We start from the raw sequence: 17,763 nt of genomic DNA on the forward strand, positions 1-17,763 counted from the left end.
TTTAAAACAGAGAATTAAAATAATTTTGCACAATAAGGCTCCCATAGGCATCTTTTTACAAAGTCACTCTATAGGAATATGTTTGGTATACCTACCCAAAATGCTACTTCTCTCATTCAAAAGGATAGCGGGATCATCCTTGGGTGTCTGTGGGGTGCCTCTGACTGTGGAAGCCTTTGTGGAATCACCATCATTAAAAACATCCATGTCAGGAGTCAGGGGAGAGCTATCCATGCGGCTGGCAGCCAGTGCGTTCTGATACTGTTGCCGAGTAATCTAGGAATCAAACAGAGGAATTGCCAGATAACCACCTAGTTCTGCAAATTCATTGCTCCAGTGTTTCTAACTTCTATTATATTTCTGTGTCCCCCCCCCCCCCCCCCAATCTGGTGCTACTGAAGGGAGTTGTATGCCCAACAAACCTAGAGGGTTCTAGGCCAGGGGTTTCCTACCTTGGCAACTTTAAGAAGTGTGGACTTCAACTCCCAGAATTCCTCAGCCACTTGGCTGAAGAATTATGGGAGTTGAAATCCATACATCTTAAGGTTGCTAAGTTTGGAGACCCTTGCTCTAGGCCAGTGGTTCCCAAACTTGGCAACTTTAAGACTTGTGGACTTCAACTCCCAGAATTCTCCAGCCAGCTCTGCTGGAGAATGGGAACCACTGCTCTAGGCCAGTGTTTTTCAACCACTGTGCCGCGGCACACTGATGTGCCGTGACATAGTGTAAGGTGTGCCGTGGGAAAACTACTTTATATATAGTCAATATAGGCACAGAGTTAAAAAAATTTAACGTTTTCTAATGGTGGTGTGCCTCGTGATTTTTTTCATGAAAAAAGTGTGCCTTTGCACAAAAAGGTTGAAAAACACTGCTCTAGGCAACAGATTTGGAGATGTTCTGCTATCACATACAACCCCATCACTTTACATCCTGAGTGTGAGGGTTTTTTTCACTTTACACATCTCCCTTTTCTTTTTCATTGACTAGAAAATTGCTGTAAAATTACATAACCCTGTTTCCATCAGAAGCCTGTTTCTTCAGAAATGGTTTTTTGGGGGGGGGGGGCTCTATGTGCTTCTATCGTTGCCTTCAGGTTTATATTTCATATTTTCAACAAATCAGGCCTTAAATAAATTCCTTTGTCTCATCTTCCCAACTCTGATTCTTTTTCACCTCAACTCTGTGTAGTTCTCACCTGTGAAGAACTGCTCTTTTCTTATTTCATTTCATCGTTTGTATTATACTTTTCGGCAGGAGGGTAGGGGTGTCTTCAAGTCATAAAGTTGCCAAGTTTGGAAATCACTGGCCTAGACTAATACCTGCTGTTTTCCTGGTATACTTTTCAGAAGTGCTTTGCCACTGCTTCCTTCCTAGGGCTGAGAGAGAATGACTGGTGCAAGGTCATCCAACAGGTTTTGTGCCTATGGTCAGACTAGAACTCACAATATCCTGGTTTCTAGCCCAGTGTCTTAACCACTACACCCTCTACACATTGGTCTCCCCTCAATATCCCTTCTTCCCTGCAATATTATACGGTTTACTATTCTGCTCCATAGGAATATGACTTTCCTCAACATATTTGCCTTCAAAGTTGCATTCATCACATTTTGTCTTTTTCTCACAAAACGTAACCAGAGAGTAATCAAAATCCTTAATGAATGGAGTTTTATGCCAAGGTTGTTGCATTCCAGGTCCTACACAACCTGAAATCATTATACCTTTCATTATTTGGAAGGAGCTCATTTTTGTTGTTGTTTAAAATGCAAGAGAATAAAGAAAGAAATGTATACATGCTAATGTCAGATAGAAAAATATAGTTAATTTTATTGATGTTGAAATGTATAGCACGACTGAAATACTTTTCTTAAAAGTAAAATGTTATTTATAAAATAAGAAGTGAGAATTTTTATCATGTGCTAGTCATTATGCCATGACATCTATGTTTAGTGATTTGGTAGATGTTAGTCAAGTAAATGTATAGCACAGCTGGCAATGAGGAGTAAATTGGTTTGGTTTGGTTTGGTTGCGTTTATTTATAGGCCGCCCTTTTCCCTGAGGGGACTCAGGGCGGCTAACAACTTATGGGAGGGGAAGACATACAATAACATAAAAATACAATATATAACTAAGATCAAACAACATTCATTCAATATTCGGGCGGGGGCAAACTATGGTCTTTACCCCCAGGCCTGGCGGGATAGCCAGATCTTGAGGGCTGTGCGGAAGGTCTGAAGGGTGGTGAGGGTACGAATCTCCACGGGGAGATCGTTCCAGAGGGTCGGAGCTGCTACAGAAAAGGCTCTCCTCCGCGTAGTTGCCAGCCGACACTGGCTGGCAGATGGCACTCGGAGGAGGCCTAATCTGTGGGATCTTATGGGTCGAGAGGAGGTAATTGGCAGAAGGCGGTCTCCCAAGTACGCAGATCCACTACCATGAAGGGCTTTATAGGTAGTAAGAAGCACCTTGAAGTGCACACGGAGGCCAACAGGTAGCCAGTGCAGCTCGCGGAGGATAGGTGTTATGTGGGCGAACCGAGGTGCACCCACGATCACTCGCGCGGCCGCATTCTGGACTAGCTGAAGCCGCCGAATGCTCTTCAAGGGCAGCCCCATGTAGAGCACATTGCAGTATTCCAGCCTAGAGGTCACGAGGGCGCGAGTGACTGTTATGAGAGCCTCCCGATTCAGGTAGGGTCGCAACTGGCGCACCAGGCGAACCTGGGCAAATGCCCCCCTGGTCACAGCCGACAGGTGGTGATCAAAAGTCAGCTGTGGATCCAGGAGGACTCCCAAGTTGCGAACCCTGTCTGAGGGGTGTAAATTTTGACCCCCCAGCCTGATCGTTGGAACACTAGCCAAATTTTTGGGAGGGAAACACAACAGCCACTCGGTCTTTTCTGGGTTGAGTACAAGCTTGTTAGCCCGCATCCAGTCCCTAACGGCTTCAAGACCCCGGCTCATCACGTCCACCGCTTCATTGAGTTGGCACGGGGCGGACAGATACAGCTGCGTATCGTCCGCGTATTGGTGGTATCTTATCCCGTGCCTCCGAATGATCTCGCCCAGCGGTTTCATGTAGATGTTAAATAGTACGGGGGACAGGACCGACCCCTGCGGCACCCCATGATAGGGGCCTCGTGGTCGATCTCTGACCCCCGACCAACACCGACTGCGACCTGTCCGAGAGGTAGGAGGAGAACCACCGTAAAACGGTGCCTCCCACCCCCACCTCCCGCAGTCGTCGCAGAAGGATACCATGGTCGATGGTATCGAAAGCCGCTGAGAGGTCGAGGAGAACCAAGATGGAGGCATAGCCTCCATCCCTGGCTCTCCAGAGATCATCGGTCAATGCGACCAAAGCGGTTTCTGTGCTGTAACCAGGTCTGAAGCCGGACTGGAAGGGGTCCAGGTAATCGGCTTCCTCCAAGGACCGCTGGAGCTGGTAGGCCACCACCTTCTCAACAACCTTCCCAATGAAGGGGAGGTTGGAGACTGGACGATAGTTGTTAAGTACGGCTGGATCCAAAGATGGTTTCTTCAGGAGGGGTCTCACCACCGCCGTTTTAAGTGCGGCGGGGAAGTGCCCCTCCCGAAGTGAGGCGGTAATAACCGCTTGGATCCAGCCCCGTGTCACCTCCCCGCTGTTAGCAACCAGCCAGGAGGGACACGGGTCCAGTACACAGGTGGAGGCACTCACAGCCCTCATGGCCTTGTCCACGTCCCCAGAAGTAACATCCTGAAACTCAACCCAGCGATGGTCAACCAACTCGTCCTCTCGTGTCTCGGCTGGCTCTGCAAAGGTGGAGTCCAAATCCGACCGAAACCGAGCAACTTTGTCCGCCAAGAACTGGGCATAATCCTCAGCCCTACCCTGCAAGGGGTCCCCCGTATCCCTCTTATTTAAGAGGGAGCGGGTTATCCTAAACAGGGCGGCTGGATTTCATGTTCCCAACACTTTCCACAATTTTAGGCTACACATCTGTACTCATCAGAAGCCAAAAGTTTACAAGGATGCCTTGCCTCTTCTTAAAGCTTACTAGAAGCCAAAATTGTATGTGCTACTTTACTGATTTAACATTCTCCCATCCATTTTTCCTTTATCATTCAATTTTGTCTTGTCTCTTCACTTCTAACTCAAGTTAGTAAGTTTACCAGGTTCACATTATCCCTGTGTTATGTCCGGCATGCTTGCTAATTAATTATGCAGTTAACAAACCTATTTTCACATGAAGTGCAATCTTGTATAGACATTTTCTTGGACATGATACATGGAGCAATCCTGGCATGAGGCTATTCATAATCCATGGCATAAAAGAACAATAAAGAGGGAACTTCTTTCAATCACTCAGTCCAGCAGATACCTTGACAAACTGTACATCACACAGAATATGAACAGAGTAATCTGGAGTGTATATGTTGTTGTTGCTGCCACTATGAAGTTGGGTGCTGCTGCCTCCATAGTCATTACGTTCTCGAATTGGAGACTCAGAGCGGTTTAATCCACTGCAACGGGATGGGGATTGATTCACTAGAAATAAGGAAGAAGTTATGAACAACAGAAAAAAACATAGTGCCTAAAATTTGGCTTCTATGAGTTAAGAGGAAGGACTGTTTAAGATTCTCTTAATTGTTCTTAACACTGACAATTTCTCTGGAATGAACTCCATCCATAAAAACAATTGGCTTTTCATTTTGCACAAGCTTCTCCCTCCCCCGCAAAATATGAATGTTTATGTGTCAAATTGTTCTTTTAGAAATCTCCACAATGAAATGTTTTTGATTTGTCTTTTTGGAAGGAACCCATTTTGATCCAGGTGGATAAATTCATTCAGAAGTCTTTTAAATCTCTCTGCCATTATTGATGCAAAAATTTATAATCTGCATTTAATAATGATATAGGCCTATAGTTCTTTATCTGTGTCAAGTCTGAGTCTTCTTTCGGAATTAAAGTGATATTAGCATCTATCCAGGTGTTTGGTATCTTAGTTTCTAACAAAACCTCATTGTAAACCTCTAACATTGACAAACTCAGCATATTCTGTAATTGATTATATACTTCAGCTGGCAGTGCATCTGGTCCTGGGGTTTTATTATTATGTTGTCTCTTTATTGCCTGTCAGCTCCATCATTGTTATTTTTTTTTCATTTAACGTATTTTTAATACTTTCAGTCACTTTTGGTAATTTGGCTTTTCCCAGGTATTACATTATCTTTCCTCCAAGATTTTTTTCTTTGTCATATAATTTTTCGTAGTATTCCTGAATTATTTTCTTTTTAATCTCATTTTGGAATTGTATGTTTCCTTTTCCATTTTGTAATTTGCTTATTGGTCTTCTTTTTTTCAATTGTTACAGTACAAAATGTCACAGTATGTTTCCTGGTTCCTACATGTTGGGCTCTCTGTTCAGGCTCACAGAACAGGGACTTTGTAACATGATCAGGGCTTTTAAGGCCAAGATCACTGAAGCCTAAAAGCACAACTGAAAAAGTATAAATTTTTTAAAAAGGAAAACAAAAGTATATTCCAGTAAAATCTCCTTGGTTTAATACCCCAGTGAAATATAAGACTGCATTTCAACTGCTTCTACTAGAATGTCTGGGCGGAGGTTGGGGGGAATTGTCTTTTATGCTACTGCCTTTTATACTAAATCTTCTTCTAGAAATGGAGGCAGCTGGTTCCTCTCCATGGCGTTTCTATACCTAACAGAGGAATCTTTTAAGTATCTCTAGTGCCAAATTCCTATATTTAAATTCTATTGCCCGCCACTCTCCTTTTTAATTTATGTGTTTCATTTTTCTTTCTTGTATTAATATCTCCATTTATTTCTAAGCTTCCTATTCTGGAAAAACTGCTACAGAAATCTAGGGCCACCCCCATGTCTACTCAAAGTAAAGACCCATTCGAATAAGAAATTACTGCCATAGAGCCTTGACTATTTAAATTAGAATTCTGAATTTCACATTTCCTTAACTTGATGTCTGAATATAATCAGACATATAATTAAAATGTTTTTTTTAAATTAAAGACAGTCTACTGACCACAACAGGATGTATTTTTGAGTGGACCTGCATAGGAGAGAATTGTGAATAAACTTCTTATAGCACAAGACTTTATACTGTAAACTGTGATTACTTCAAAAGAGGCAGTAACTTAAAAATACACCTTCCATACAATCTTAATTCTTTTCCTTTTAATGATCTGAATTAGATAGGCATTTGAGGGAATGCTTATATACCTTAGATTTTATTTTAATGTATTATCATTACTTATTGCCACTTGGCTACTTTACTAAGAAGATCTCTCTTAAGTAAGACTCTCCCGCGCACCAGTGAGAATGTTTCTATTATCAACCAGAAGCATGTATGGCTGCAGCAGTGAACCACCGCTGTAGCTAAAGAGTTTCATCCCTTTTTAATAGCTTTCTCCTCACTTGCATCGGATGACTGGAACATACTTTTAAGCAACACATTTCCTAGGGTGGAAAGGGTTAGGCAATATTTAAACCATTGAGATCATGTAGTGTCAATTTTCAAAAAGTGGTTATCATGAGTACAGCAACTCCAGAATGCCCATCTCCTGTAAAACAAGCCAGCCTCCAAATTATTCTTTATAAAGTCAATGAGTCCTCTGTAAGGGATCCAAGCATGTTTTTGTAAATAAGCATAATGACAACTTAGTCCTTTGCTTTGGATTATACTAGCTTCTTCTTTTATTAAAAAAAATAATCTTTTAAGATTATTTCTCTTCTTATTTGACAATAGAATGAGAAAAATAGCCATTGTTGTAATAATATGCATGAATCTGGACACAAAATATTGCTCAGCATGGGCAAAACAGATTCAGTTGTAGACAAACAGAACACATGCACACAAATTCACAATGATTTCTTTTGCAAGCATGCAGGATATTCTAAGCCTGTTATCTTTCATAGGAGGAAAGAGTCAGAGAAGGACACACACCCAGAAAGGAACCAAACCTGGGTTCTTTCTGGGTGACATGTACTGTATATTATTACCTGGGGACCCAGCCAAAGATTCCCCTCGGCTGAAGGCAAAGGTACGAGACACAGACACGGGCACTAGAGAGAAGACAAGGATCAGGAGACAAAAACCAGGAGGAAAGGGAAAAGGAGCAAGGAAACTTAGAAGGAATAAAGAGTGAGCTACTCAGCATCATGGAGAGGTTAGAGCTACGAATATTACCTTAAGATCCTTGTAATATTTAGCTTTATTTCTAGATAACTTGGGCAAGGAGCAATAAACCATGTAAATTTTTTTTGGGGGGGAGGGAGTTCCTCTGCAGGCTACCTAGCATTATATCCTGGATATTGCATCTCACTTCACATCATTACATTGAAACTCACAGAAATTAAAAACAGTGGATTTAATAAATACTTCATGAGCATTTATAGATCCATGATGCAATTCCACAAATCACCATTTGATGGCACCAAGAACACAGACAATGAGAATGCAGATAGCTAAATACCAAATTAATTCTAAAATATTTATGAGTTACAGACTCAAGCTTTAGAAGTTGCCTCATTTTTACAGACTTACCTGAACTGCACTGAGTGCACCTTTATTTGATTGCACTACTATTCAGAATAGTTTATGCAGGGCCACCTCTAGCTTTCAAAGGCAAGGGAAATAATGCAAATATGCACACATTTACAATGGGTCTGGCAAAATTATGCTCTTCTTTTTCTGCTCTGGATTGAGCACTAAGGCTGAGAAGGAGGGAAAAGTATTGGCAATAAAACAAAGAAATGGGGCCAGCAGAAGCAACTAAGTAAATCAAGGATTGTGGGATGAGCTTTTAAAAAAATGTATATTGAGCCTCCAGTAAGAGATAATGAAAAGTAGAGGAGAAAATGAAAACAGCAATGACATGGAGCTCCAATAGATGCTGCTGTTAACTAAAACTGACTGCAGAAATCTCCCTAGGGGGCTATGGATACCTATGGTAGATATATTAATGTACAACTGGTCAGTCAACTGAAAGTTAGGTTTTTATATGGTTGTACTTGATTTTTTCATTACAGAAAAGGAACAGGAAGGAAAAAATACACCACATCAGCTTCATTTACTATAAATTAACTACACTGACTGATAATGAAGAAGCCCAGCAGGTCTGGAAAGACCAAAGTTGGTGATCAACATATTTAAATATCTCATCAATAAATCAAGTATCAAATGGACTATGTTAGTAGCAGAACAAGGTCTTTGCAAATATTTATGTGTAGCCCTTTTTCTCCGGGATGGTTTATGATACCTCCATGTTTTTTTCATTCCTCATCCTGCTGTGACTCTCTCCCTACTTCCCATTTCACCTGAGATGCTCAAACTTTTTCTATTTGGTGCATGCCATGAATTGTTCCAAAGGGGACCAATACTTTACTGTGGAACTAGTTCAGGATAGGTTACTAAGGCAAATCTTCTTTGTGTTTATATAACGTTGGTGTTTAGGGTATTTTGCAAACAAGACCAGGTATTTCTTATGTAGTAAGCCAATATTAAAAATAGCCTTGGCTTAACCAAAATTTATAGTTCTATCAACTATCTCATCAGAACTGCTGCTCTAAAACAGGGGTCCCCAACGTTGACAACTTTAAGACTTGTGGACTTCTACTCCCAGAGTTGGAACCAGCTTTGCTGGCTGAGGAACTCTGGGAGTTGAAGTCTTAAAATCACCAAGGTTGGAGAACCCTGCTCTAAAATATGTATATCAGATTATATATTAAAGAACTTTTATGTTGAAAAAGTACATGATAAGACTGACTACTGTAGTTGACCCACCCATCCTGATTCATAATTCTGTTGTAGGAGGATTGGGGTGTGAAGAAACAGTGGACTTTATTTAACTTTTCTGGTAGAGCTGGCAATTCTTAGTAAAAATGGCCCTCTATACCACCTTATTAAAAAACAAGTCACATAGGAGGTACATACACAGAAAAGATGATCCAGCCAGGCTGCTCATTTTACGCCCATCATTATCTGAAAAGACATGGAAAAATGGAAGGTGAATCCCCAATCAGACCTTTATTGTATCATCTGAACAGGGAAAAAGGCACATTTTCAGGCATAAGAGGCAGAAGGTTAATATCAACGGTTTTTAAAAAAAAATATACCTCAATATCAATACATGAAGAGTGTGGGCTCTGAGTATAATACATTTTGATATAAACAGCAATGATGATGATGATAATAATAATAATGATGATAATAATTCACCAACTATGTGACTCACTGCCACATAGTTGGATCATAAAATGCTTAGAAACAACTGGCATTAGCAAAAATATTACATCCTTTACTGAAAGGCGATGAAACAATGCAGAACTGAGTTGGCAGTAGGGAATGTGATCTACGGAATAGTTAATATCAAGCAAGGAATTTTCCAGGGTGATTCACTTTCACCTCTTCTCTTCATTATCGCAATGATCCCACTATCAGTAATCTTAAAAAAATGAAATTAGGCTACCAAACAGCCAAAGAAGCTGAAAAAATTTCGCATTTACTATATATGGATGATTTGAAACTCTATGGAAAGTCAGAAATAGAAATCCAATCATTGACAAACATAGTCCAAGTATTCAGCACCGATATTTCAATGCAGTTTGGCATGGAAAAATGCGCCACTGTACCCATAAAAAGGAGCAAAATCACTGCATGTGAGGGAATTGAAATGTCCAATGGCCAACTAATTAAATGCAACGAAAATGAAGCCTACAAATACTTAGGCATTCTGCAGTTGGATAACATCAAGCATGGAGAAGTAAAAACTATTGTCAGGTGGGAGTACACCAACAGAGTTAGGAAAATTTTGAAATCTAAATTGAATGGTGGAAATACAATCAAGGCCATAAATACCTGGGCAATACCAGTTATAAGATACACAGCTGGTATAGTTAACTGGACACAAGCTGATTTGGACATTTTGGACCGAAAAACCAGGAAACTAATGACAATGCACTACAGTTTACATCCACGTGGTGATACTGATAGATTATACCTGCCCCGAAAATCAGGTGGCAGAGGATTATTACAAGTGAAGCAAACAGTTGAAGAAGAAAAACATGCACTGGCTGATTATTTAAAAGAAAATCAAGAACATCTATTAATCGAAGTAAAGAACAAAAATCTACTGAAGGTCGAACAGACGAAACAAGAATACAGAAAAGATGTGATAAAATCAAGAATGGAGAGTTGGCAGAACAAAGCACTGCATGGCCAATTTCTGGAAAAAATAAAAGATAAAGTGGACAGTGAACAAACTTGGTTATGGTTAACAACAGGTACATTAAAGAAAGAAACAGAGTCACTAATCCTGGCTGCGCAAGAACAAGCTATCCGCACAAATGCCATTAAGGCCAAAATCGAAAAATCCTCTGATGATGCCAAATGCAGATTTCGCAAAGAAGCTGATGAAACTGTTGATCACATATTCAGCTGCTGTAAAAAAAATCGCACAGACTGATTATAAATTGCGGCACAATTCAGTAGCACAAATGATCCATTGGAATTTGTGCAAAAATTATAATATTAAAACAGCAACAAACTGGTGGGAACATCAGCCTGAAAAAGTCACCGAAAATCAGATGGTCAAGATCTTGTGGGATTTCCGTATACAAACGGACAAAATACTGGCACATAATACACCAGACATCACACTGGTTGAGAAAAATAAGGTCAAAATCATAGACATCGCAATACCAGGTGATACAGGGTCGCCGAGAAGGAACATGAAAAAATAGCAAAATACCAGGACTTAAAAATCGAAATTCAATGACTATGGCACAAACCAGCAGTGGTAATTCCAGTGGTAATTGGCACACTGGGTGCTATTCCAAAAGCACTGGAATTACATTTGAAAGTTAAAAATTGACAAAATCACCATCAGTCAAATGCAAAAAGCCGCACTGCTTGGATCTGCACGCATATTACGAAAATACGTTACGACGTCCTAGGCCCCTGGGTGGGGCCCGACTAGTAACCAATGGCAAATCCGGCGAAACAACTGGCCGCTGTGATACAATTGTATAATAATAATAATTACTTATTACATTAATCAAACTTATATAATCCTAGTATTGATGTACATGATTGTTTTAGAGTAATTATTCAATATTTCAATATTCCATTTTAATGCCAATATTATTCATACATAGTAATATCATCTTTCAACCTCTAATATTTCCATCTAATTCCTATTCTATTATATAAAAATTATATCTAATATTCCCCATATTTCTTATTTCTACTTCTATTGTAACTTCTACACAGGCCACCATTACTAATCTTTGTGGTAATAAACTTGTTTATATCAAGACACAGTCTTTCATTATTTGATTGTTCAAAATCACAGTATGCCATTCTAGTACCAGTCATCCTATTATTTAAACATACCTAATAATACCATCTTTCAGCCTCCAATCTTTCCATCTAACTATTGCTTTATATAAAGATGTGTATTCTTATTTCTGTCTCTATTCTAATTTTTAATCAGGTCATCATTTCATTTGATAAAAAAAAGAAGTAATAATAATTCCTTTCTATCCATCATCTCTTGCCCATTTTAATACTTCAATTCTTATTCATTTTTTGGCCTCCCATACTCCTCTTGGATCTTTTGTCTCTATCAGCATCTGTGTCATCACTATTCAGTCTGAATATTTCTCCCATCTCTATCCTTCTAAGCTGCTTGGTCTCCAGAGTGTCCGCCCAAACCCCTATCTCCCTTCAAAAGTATCTTCCAAGTTATCCAATTCCATTTTTAAATCCCTTAAAAGTACTTTTCCCTTGGTTTATTTCATCAGTCATTATTATCTTTATCGTCTTCTTCTCATCTTCTTGCTTTGTTTTCTGGTTTATCTGTTCTGTCTTTTCCTCCATTCTTTCTGCTGTCTTCTCTCTTTCCTGGGCTCTTTGATCTTCATTCATTATCAGTTGTAGCATATTTTCTAATTTTCCATTTATGCCTTGCATTATTCTTTATCTCTCTGTGATTCTTTGTCATAGTATCCCTTATGCTTTGAAAACATCGCCATTTCTCTTGAAATCTAATTCATTTCCCCCTAATGGAGCATCTTGTCTTAATTTAATGTCCCACTCTTACTCAAGTCCAAAAACAATATATTGAAGTCCAATGTTGCTCCTCAGAAAGTTCAATAATCATAGCTTTTTACATCTCAGGATTATTAATAAGTTTTATTTAAGTAGTCCAGACAGCTTCCACAAATACAAGAGTCACTTTATTTTGACTTAAAAGTCTTCCTTGTTCTCACAATAGAGTCTCCAGTAATCATAAAGTAGATAGTTATAGAACAGTGTATCACCACAGTCCTCCGGATGAATGTTGTTTATTTCTCTTATCAAGAATTTTCTTAGTCTTGTAGGGTTAACTGTAATAGATTTCAGCGTTGTTTCAGGTCTGATAAATTAATTCAAATTTAGTTCAATTTATGGAACCAGAGTTGGCTATTCAAGTAGATTCAAGTAGCTAGTTCTAGCATTTTATAATGCATTTCCAAACCCACGCCTTCCCAGTTAAAAATCCAAGTTTCTATGTTTTAAAAGGTCTTTTAGCTTTTCACCCCTTAGTTCCCTTCTTTTGGGTCTAGGATTTTTCTCTCTATCGTTGTTCCTCGCTTTAAGAAATAGTTCTAAGAGTCTCTTTTCTTGGATTTTCCTCTTTTTTCGCTTTTAAAGTTAGAGTCTAAGTAAAAAAGGAATCTTCTCACCCAGCTCCAGTCACTATTCATCTACATCGCTCCTGCACATTTCTTTGTTGCCTCAGTTGTCTCAGCTTCATGGCAGCCATGATGGCTGACTCTTCTCCTCATTGTGGATGAGAGGGAAGAAGCCCTGAGTCAAGCAGGAGAGTTGCTGCTCTCCACGACATGCATGGCACCCCTCTTTTCTTCACCACCCCTACAGAGAGGCTTTAGCTTTTTTTGAAGCCCTCTAACAGGGGGAACTTGGCATGGGAGCACGGAGACCCGCCCCTCACATCTGATTTTACCGCAACATCAGCCAGAAGTCTGGTTAATATCAACTGCTTGCCTGGATCAGGCTCAAATGAATGGCTCAAATATTATTATTATTTGGTTTTTCAAGGAAAAACCTGCTTATAAGGAAAAGAAAATTGCTTTATAAATTTCTTTCTTCCCAACATATGATTTTCTATTAATGTTGCAATACTGCAATTTTGTGTAATATGAAACGAAGGCATTCTGCTTAAAATATTTTAGCCTTATCATTTTATCAATGTGTCTGTGGCTCCTTCCAAAAGCTCAGAAGGGATAGAAACCAAACAAATGAGGGCTAGAAAAAGTATAGTCCAGGAATCACATGCAACTTACCTGTATTCATTTTGCAGATGGGGCCAAAACACTAGATACTTTTTTCAATTTATAAGTGTTTGAGAATTGTTAGGCCTTGCAGATGCCTAAGGTGCACATTTCACTCCTTAAAAACTTCTATACTACCTCCTGATCCAGGCTCAGGATCTACCACTTGTGGAGCTCATATTGCATCATGCAAAGTCTGGAGTAACTTTTCAGCCATCAGACGTTATGCTATATAGCTTTTTCTAACCTGCATTATGGAATCTGTCTTCTTTTGCTTATTTACCTTATATTTGCCTAAATGCTTAGTAAGTGAGAAACAAAATAAAATTGCAAGTTCCTGTTTATTATATATTTAGGTTCATTTATTCTGAACATTTTAGGTTCTGTTTCTGTGACTTCTGTCATCCTATTCTGTGCTTAATTTTAGATTTCTACCTGAACAGATGACAGTCATGATTGCTGGAACACCATAATATGTGAAAGCACCATTTTCAAATCGCAATCCTTCTTTTCCCACTTCTACTTCCACTTTTCCCTAAAAAACAAAACAAAACAAACCAAGCAAAGGCATGTAATCCAGCTGCACCAGTCATTTCTCTTCCATGATATCTGATCAAAATGAAAAAAGGAAAAATATACATAATATAACCCAAGAAAATGACTTCAGGTAAGAAGGCCAATTCATTCACAAATATTTGTAGGTGTTCCTTAATAAATGGAAAAAAAAACAGACATATGAATCAAAATAGCTGGGGAACATCAGAAAAGATATCCTGAAATGTTAGGTTGGGAATAAGAATGGTAGCAGAATTTATAAAATCTATACTTGATTTAAAGTTGAAAGTACTCAATAATATAGCAGCTATGGAAATATCAAAGGGAAGGACAGTAGAACTACAGTTGCAAGAAACATTAGATGTTGCCATGGTTTAATTGAACATAACATGGAAACATTCACAGTGCAGGGAGGAAAAAGTATGTGAACCGTTGGACTTAATAACTGGTTGACCCTCCTTTGGCAGCAATAACCTCAACCAAACATTTCCTGTAGTTGCAGATCAGACCTGCACAACAATCTGGAGTACTTTTGGACCACTCCTCTTCACAAAACTGTTTCAGTGTAGCAATATTCTTGGGATGTCTGGTGTGAATAGCTCTCTTAAGGTCATGCCACAGCATTTCAATCGGATTGAGGTCAGCACTCTGACTGGGCCACTCCAGAAGGCATATTCTGTGCTGTTGAAGCCATATTTTTTTTATTACTTGTATGCTTTGGGTCATTGTCCTGTTGCATCACCCATCCTCTGCGGAGCTTTAGTTGGCGGACAGAAGGTCGTACATTTTCCTGCAAAATGTTGTGATAAACCCTGGAATTCATTGTCCCATCAATGACAACAATCCGTCCAGGCCCTGAGGCAGCAAAACAGCCCCAAACCATGATGCTCCCTCCGCCATGTTTTACAGTGGGGATGAGGTTTTGATGTTGGTGTGCTGTGCCTTTTTTTCTCCATACATAGTGTTGTGTGTTTTTCCCAAACAATTTAATTTTGGTTTCATCTGTACACAGTATATTTTGCCAGTAGTGCTGTGGAACATCCAGGTGCTCTTTTGCAAACTTCAAATGTGCTGCAACATTTTTTTGGGACAGCAATGGCTTCCTCTGTGGTGTCCTCCCATGTATTCCATTCTTGTTTAATGTTTTCCTTATTGAAGATGTGTCAACAAAAATGTTAGCATGTGCCAGAAATTTCTGTAGGTCTTTAGCTGACACTCTAGCATTCTTCTTTACCTCATGAAGCATTCTGTGCTGTGCTCTTGCAGTCATTTTTACAGGATGACCACGCCTAGGGAGAGTAGCAATAGTGCTAAACTTTCTCCATTTGTAGACAGTCTGTCTTACTGTGGACACATGAACATCAAGGCTTTTGGAGATACTTTTGTAACCCTTTCCAGCTTCATGCAAGTCAACAATTCTTGGTCGTAGGTCTTCTGAGAGCTCTTTTCTGCGAGGCATGGTTCACATCAGACAGTGCTTCTTGAAACCAGTAAACCCAATAGGTGTGTGTTTTTAAAGGGCAGGACAGCTGTCAGCAACACATCCAATATCATCACACTGATTGGAGTCAAGGTTGGCTCACTCCTGGCTCCAATTAGCTCTTGGAGAAGTCATTAAGCTAGGGGCTCACATACTTTTTCCTCCCTGCACCGTGAATGTTTCCTGTTATGTTCAATTAAATCATGGCAACATCTAATGTTTGTGTAGTATTATTTTCAGCAGACTGTGCTTTTGTATTATTGTGACTTAGATGAAGTTCAGAGCACATTTTATGACCAATTCATGCAAAACTCCATGTAATCCCAAGGGGTTCACATACTTTTTCTTGCAACTGTAAAGATCCTAAGAAAAAATGAGCAATGTTATCCAATCCTAAGGAAATTTATTAGGGAACCATTAAAACAATACCTGTCAAATCCCAGTTCCAAATTCATGAGACTCTAGTAAGTCTTTAAATTTGAATGACTAGTTGGATAATATTTTTTTAAAATAATGTGTCCCTGTGATAGAAGAAACATATTGTCAAACTTATTTAGATAAAACCTAGTCACTTTAAGCCAAATTTCTAAAAAATAGTTTTGTCTTTTGAATTGTTCCTCTTGAAACAAATATGCTGTATGTAAAATTGAAACTCGCATCTGGATTTTTATTTGCAGGTCAACTACTTACTCTTTATTCTCTAATATGACCTGTACAAGTTACTTAACTTATAATTTGTAGGAAGATCAGAACCAATGTATCTATATCCATTCATGAAAAATATCTAAAATAAATCCTCAGAAATTTTTTGTACCAAAAAATCCCATTTTTGGTACAAAGATTTCATATTTATATACACATTTATTTCCATTTTTAAAAAAATGACTAATTAAATGCTTCCTATAGTAAACAATAAAGCGCATGTAACAAATTTCTGTCACAATCTTGACAAACCTGTAAAATGAGTACAAAATAGTCAACTGGCCGGTTACGCTGGTAAAGATAGTGTTCAGGTGCTCGCTTGTTTTTGTGATCAAATTTAATCTCCTGGATGACATTGGGATGTTTGAGAAGCCGCAGCAGGATCTTCTCTGAGAGATGTGGCATCTTGAAAGGCTCTACCTCTGCAAAAGAACAAAACAGGAGGAAAACAGTTACTGTACTTTCTGTGCTTGGACAAGTCAGGAGAAAGGTAATCGGAGAAAGATAATTTTTTTCAAATTAAAAAATACTAAGAATTTGAATTATACTGGTAGTAGTAAAACTAATACAAACTAAACTTAGAATAAAAGAGTGGAAAGAAAGAATTAGCAGTTCAGGAAAAAAGAAAGAAGAAAAAGGGAAGAATGCAGCGAAGAAAAATATATATATAAAAACAAGTGATTTCCAATCTTTATTAGACGTGTAATTTAATATCTTTCACCTCCTGTAAAATCAAACAGATATCTCTCCACCCAATATCTCATCCCTTGGCCATAGGTAAATTTATAAAACATCAACTTTTCAATCCTACTATCAGCAGAAAGTTCATAAAAGATTTTTAGAATATTGCAAAAAGGTCTTATAACCTTGATCAATTATATCAACTTTATATTACTACCTTTACATCTAACAGTCTTAATTGTTAATTCAATCAAATATTGTCATGGGATTTATTTTCTCTTCAACTCTTCTTTATCCCAGAAGTTTTAACAAGCCTCTTTTGTAGATCCAGTAAGAAAATATTTTCCAGCTCATTTTCTTCGTTTAGCATTTGTATTTTTCTTTTAATTTTTAAAACTTTAGCAAGTTTCTTTTGTATATCCATCCTCTTCCAAATTACTCTCTTGGCCTATGATTTGTAGTTCCCCATTATATACTTTTTCTGTCTTGTTACATAATCCCCCCCCATCTGTCATTAATTAATTAATATATATTTAAACATATAGCCACAGAAACAGATATCATTACTGACAGTGTGAATATTGTAGTTGCTAACTTCTGGCTCAATTCTTCAAAGATTTCCACTAATATTTCCAATGTCATAACATTTTGTATTATTTTGTAAGTCCCAGTATTAATTCTCTTTAAAATCTTTAATCCCCTCTACGGTCCACTTTCTAAAATCATAACTTATCTTTTGTTATGACTTGCATTTGCCAGGATAGTCAAAATAAGTCTGTTTCCCATGAGAAGTAGTTTTATTTTTATAGCTAAATCCAAAACCTGAATCTTTATATGGAGCTTAATCAATTTATAATTTCCTAAGATCAAATTTTTATTCACTTTTTTGCTATTTATTTCAAATCCTTTAAGTTCTTAAGCTTGTCATTAATTTTTCTTTTGTCCAGAGTTGAAAATAAACACACTTGATAAAGACTTTTCAAACTTGTTCTGA

General features: G+C 38.4%; 1 protein-coding gene across 1 annotated transcript in view; it reads right to left on the bottom strand.

Moving 5' to 3' along the window:
* CNNM1 (cyclin and CBS domain divalent metal cation transport mediator 1) overlaps positions 1 to 17,763 on the bottom strand; it is a 28,579-nt gene that overhangs the window by 3,386 nt on the left and 7,430 nt on the right. Inside the window, exons 4-9 of the mRNA XM_087725701.1 lie at positions 16,341 to 16,510; positions 13,787 to 13,886; positions 8,949 to 8,996; positions 7,016 to 7,078; positions 4,361 to 4,527; positions 96 to 276 (exon numbers count right to left, since the gene is read on the bottom strand). Of these exons, the coding sequence (XP_087581827.1) occupies positions 96 to 276; positions 4,361 to 4,527; positions 7,016 to 7,078; positions 8,949 to 8,996; positions 13,787 to 13,886; positions 16,341 to 16,510 (729 nt within the window). The remainder of the gene's footprint in view (positions 1 to 95; positions 277 to 4,360; positions 4,528 to 7,015; positions 7,079 to 8,948; positions 8,997 to 13,786; positions 13,887 to 16,340; positions 16,511 to 17,763) is intronic.

This window comes from Thamnophis sirtalis, unplaced genomic scaffold (genome assembly GCF_051295495.1).
Source record: "Thamnophis sirtalis isolate CommonGarterSnake01/CBP01778 unplaced genomic scaffold, rThaSir2_p1.2 scaffold_11, whole genome shotgun sequence".
NCBI lineage: Eukaryota > Metazoa > Chordata > Lepidosauria > Squamata > Natricidae > Thamnophis > Thamnophis sirtalis.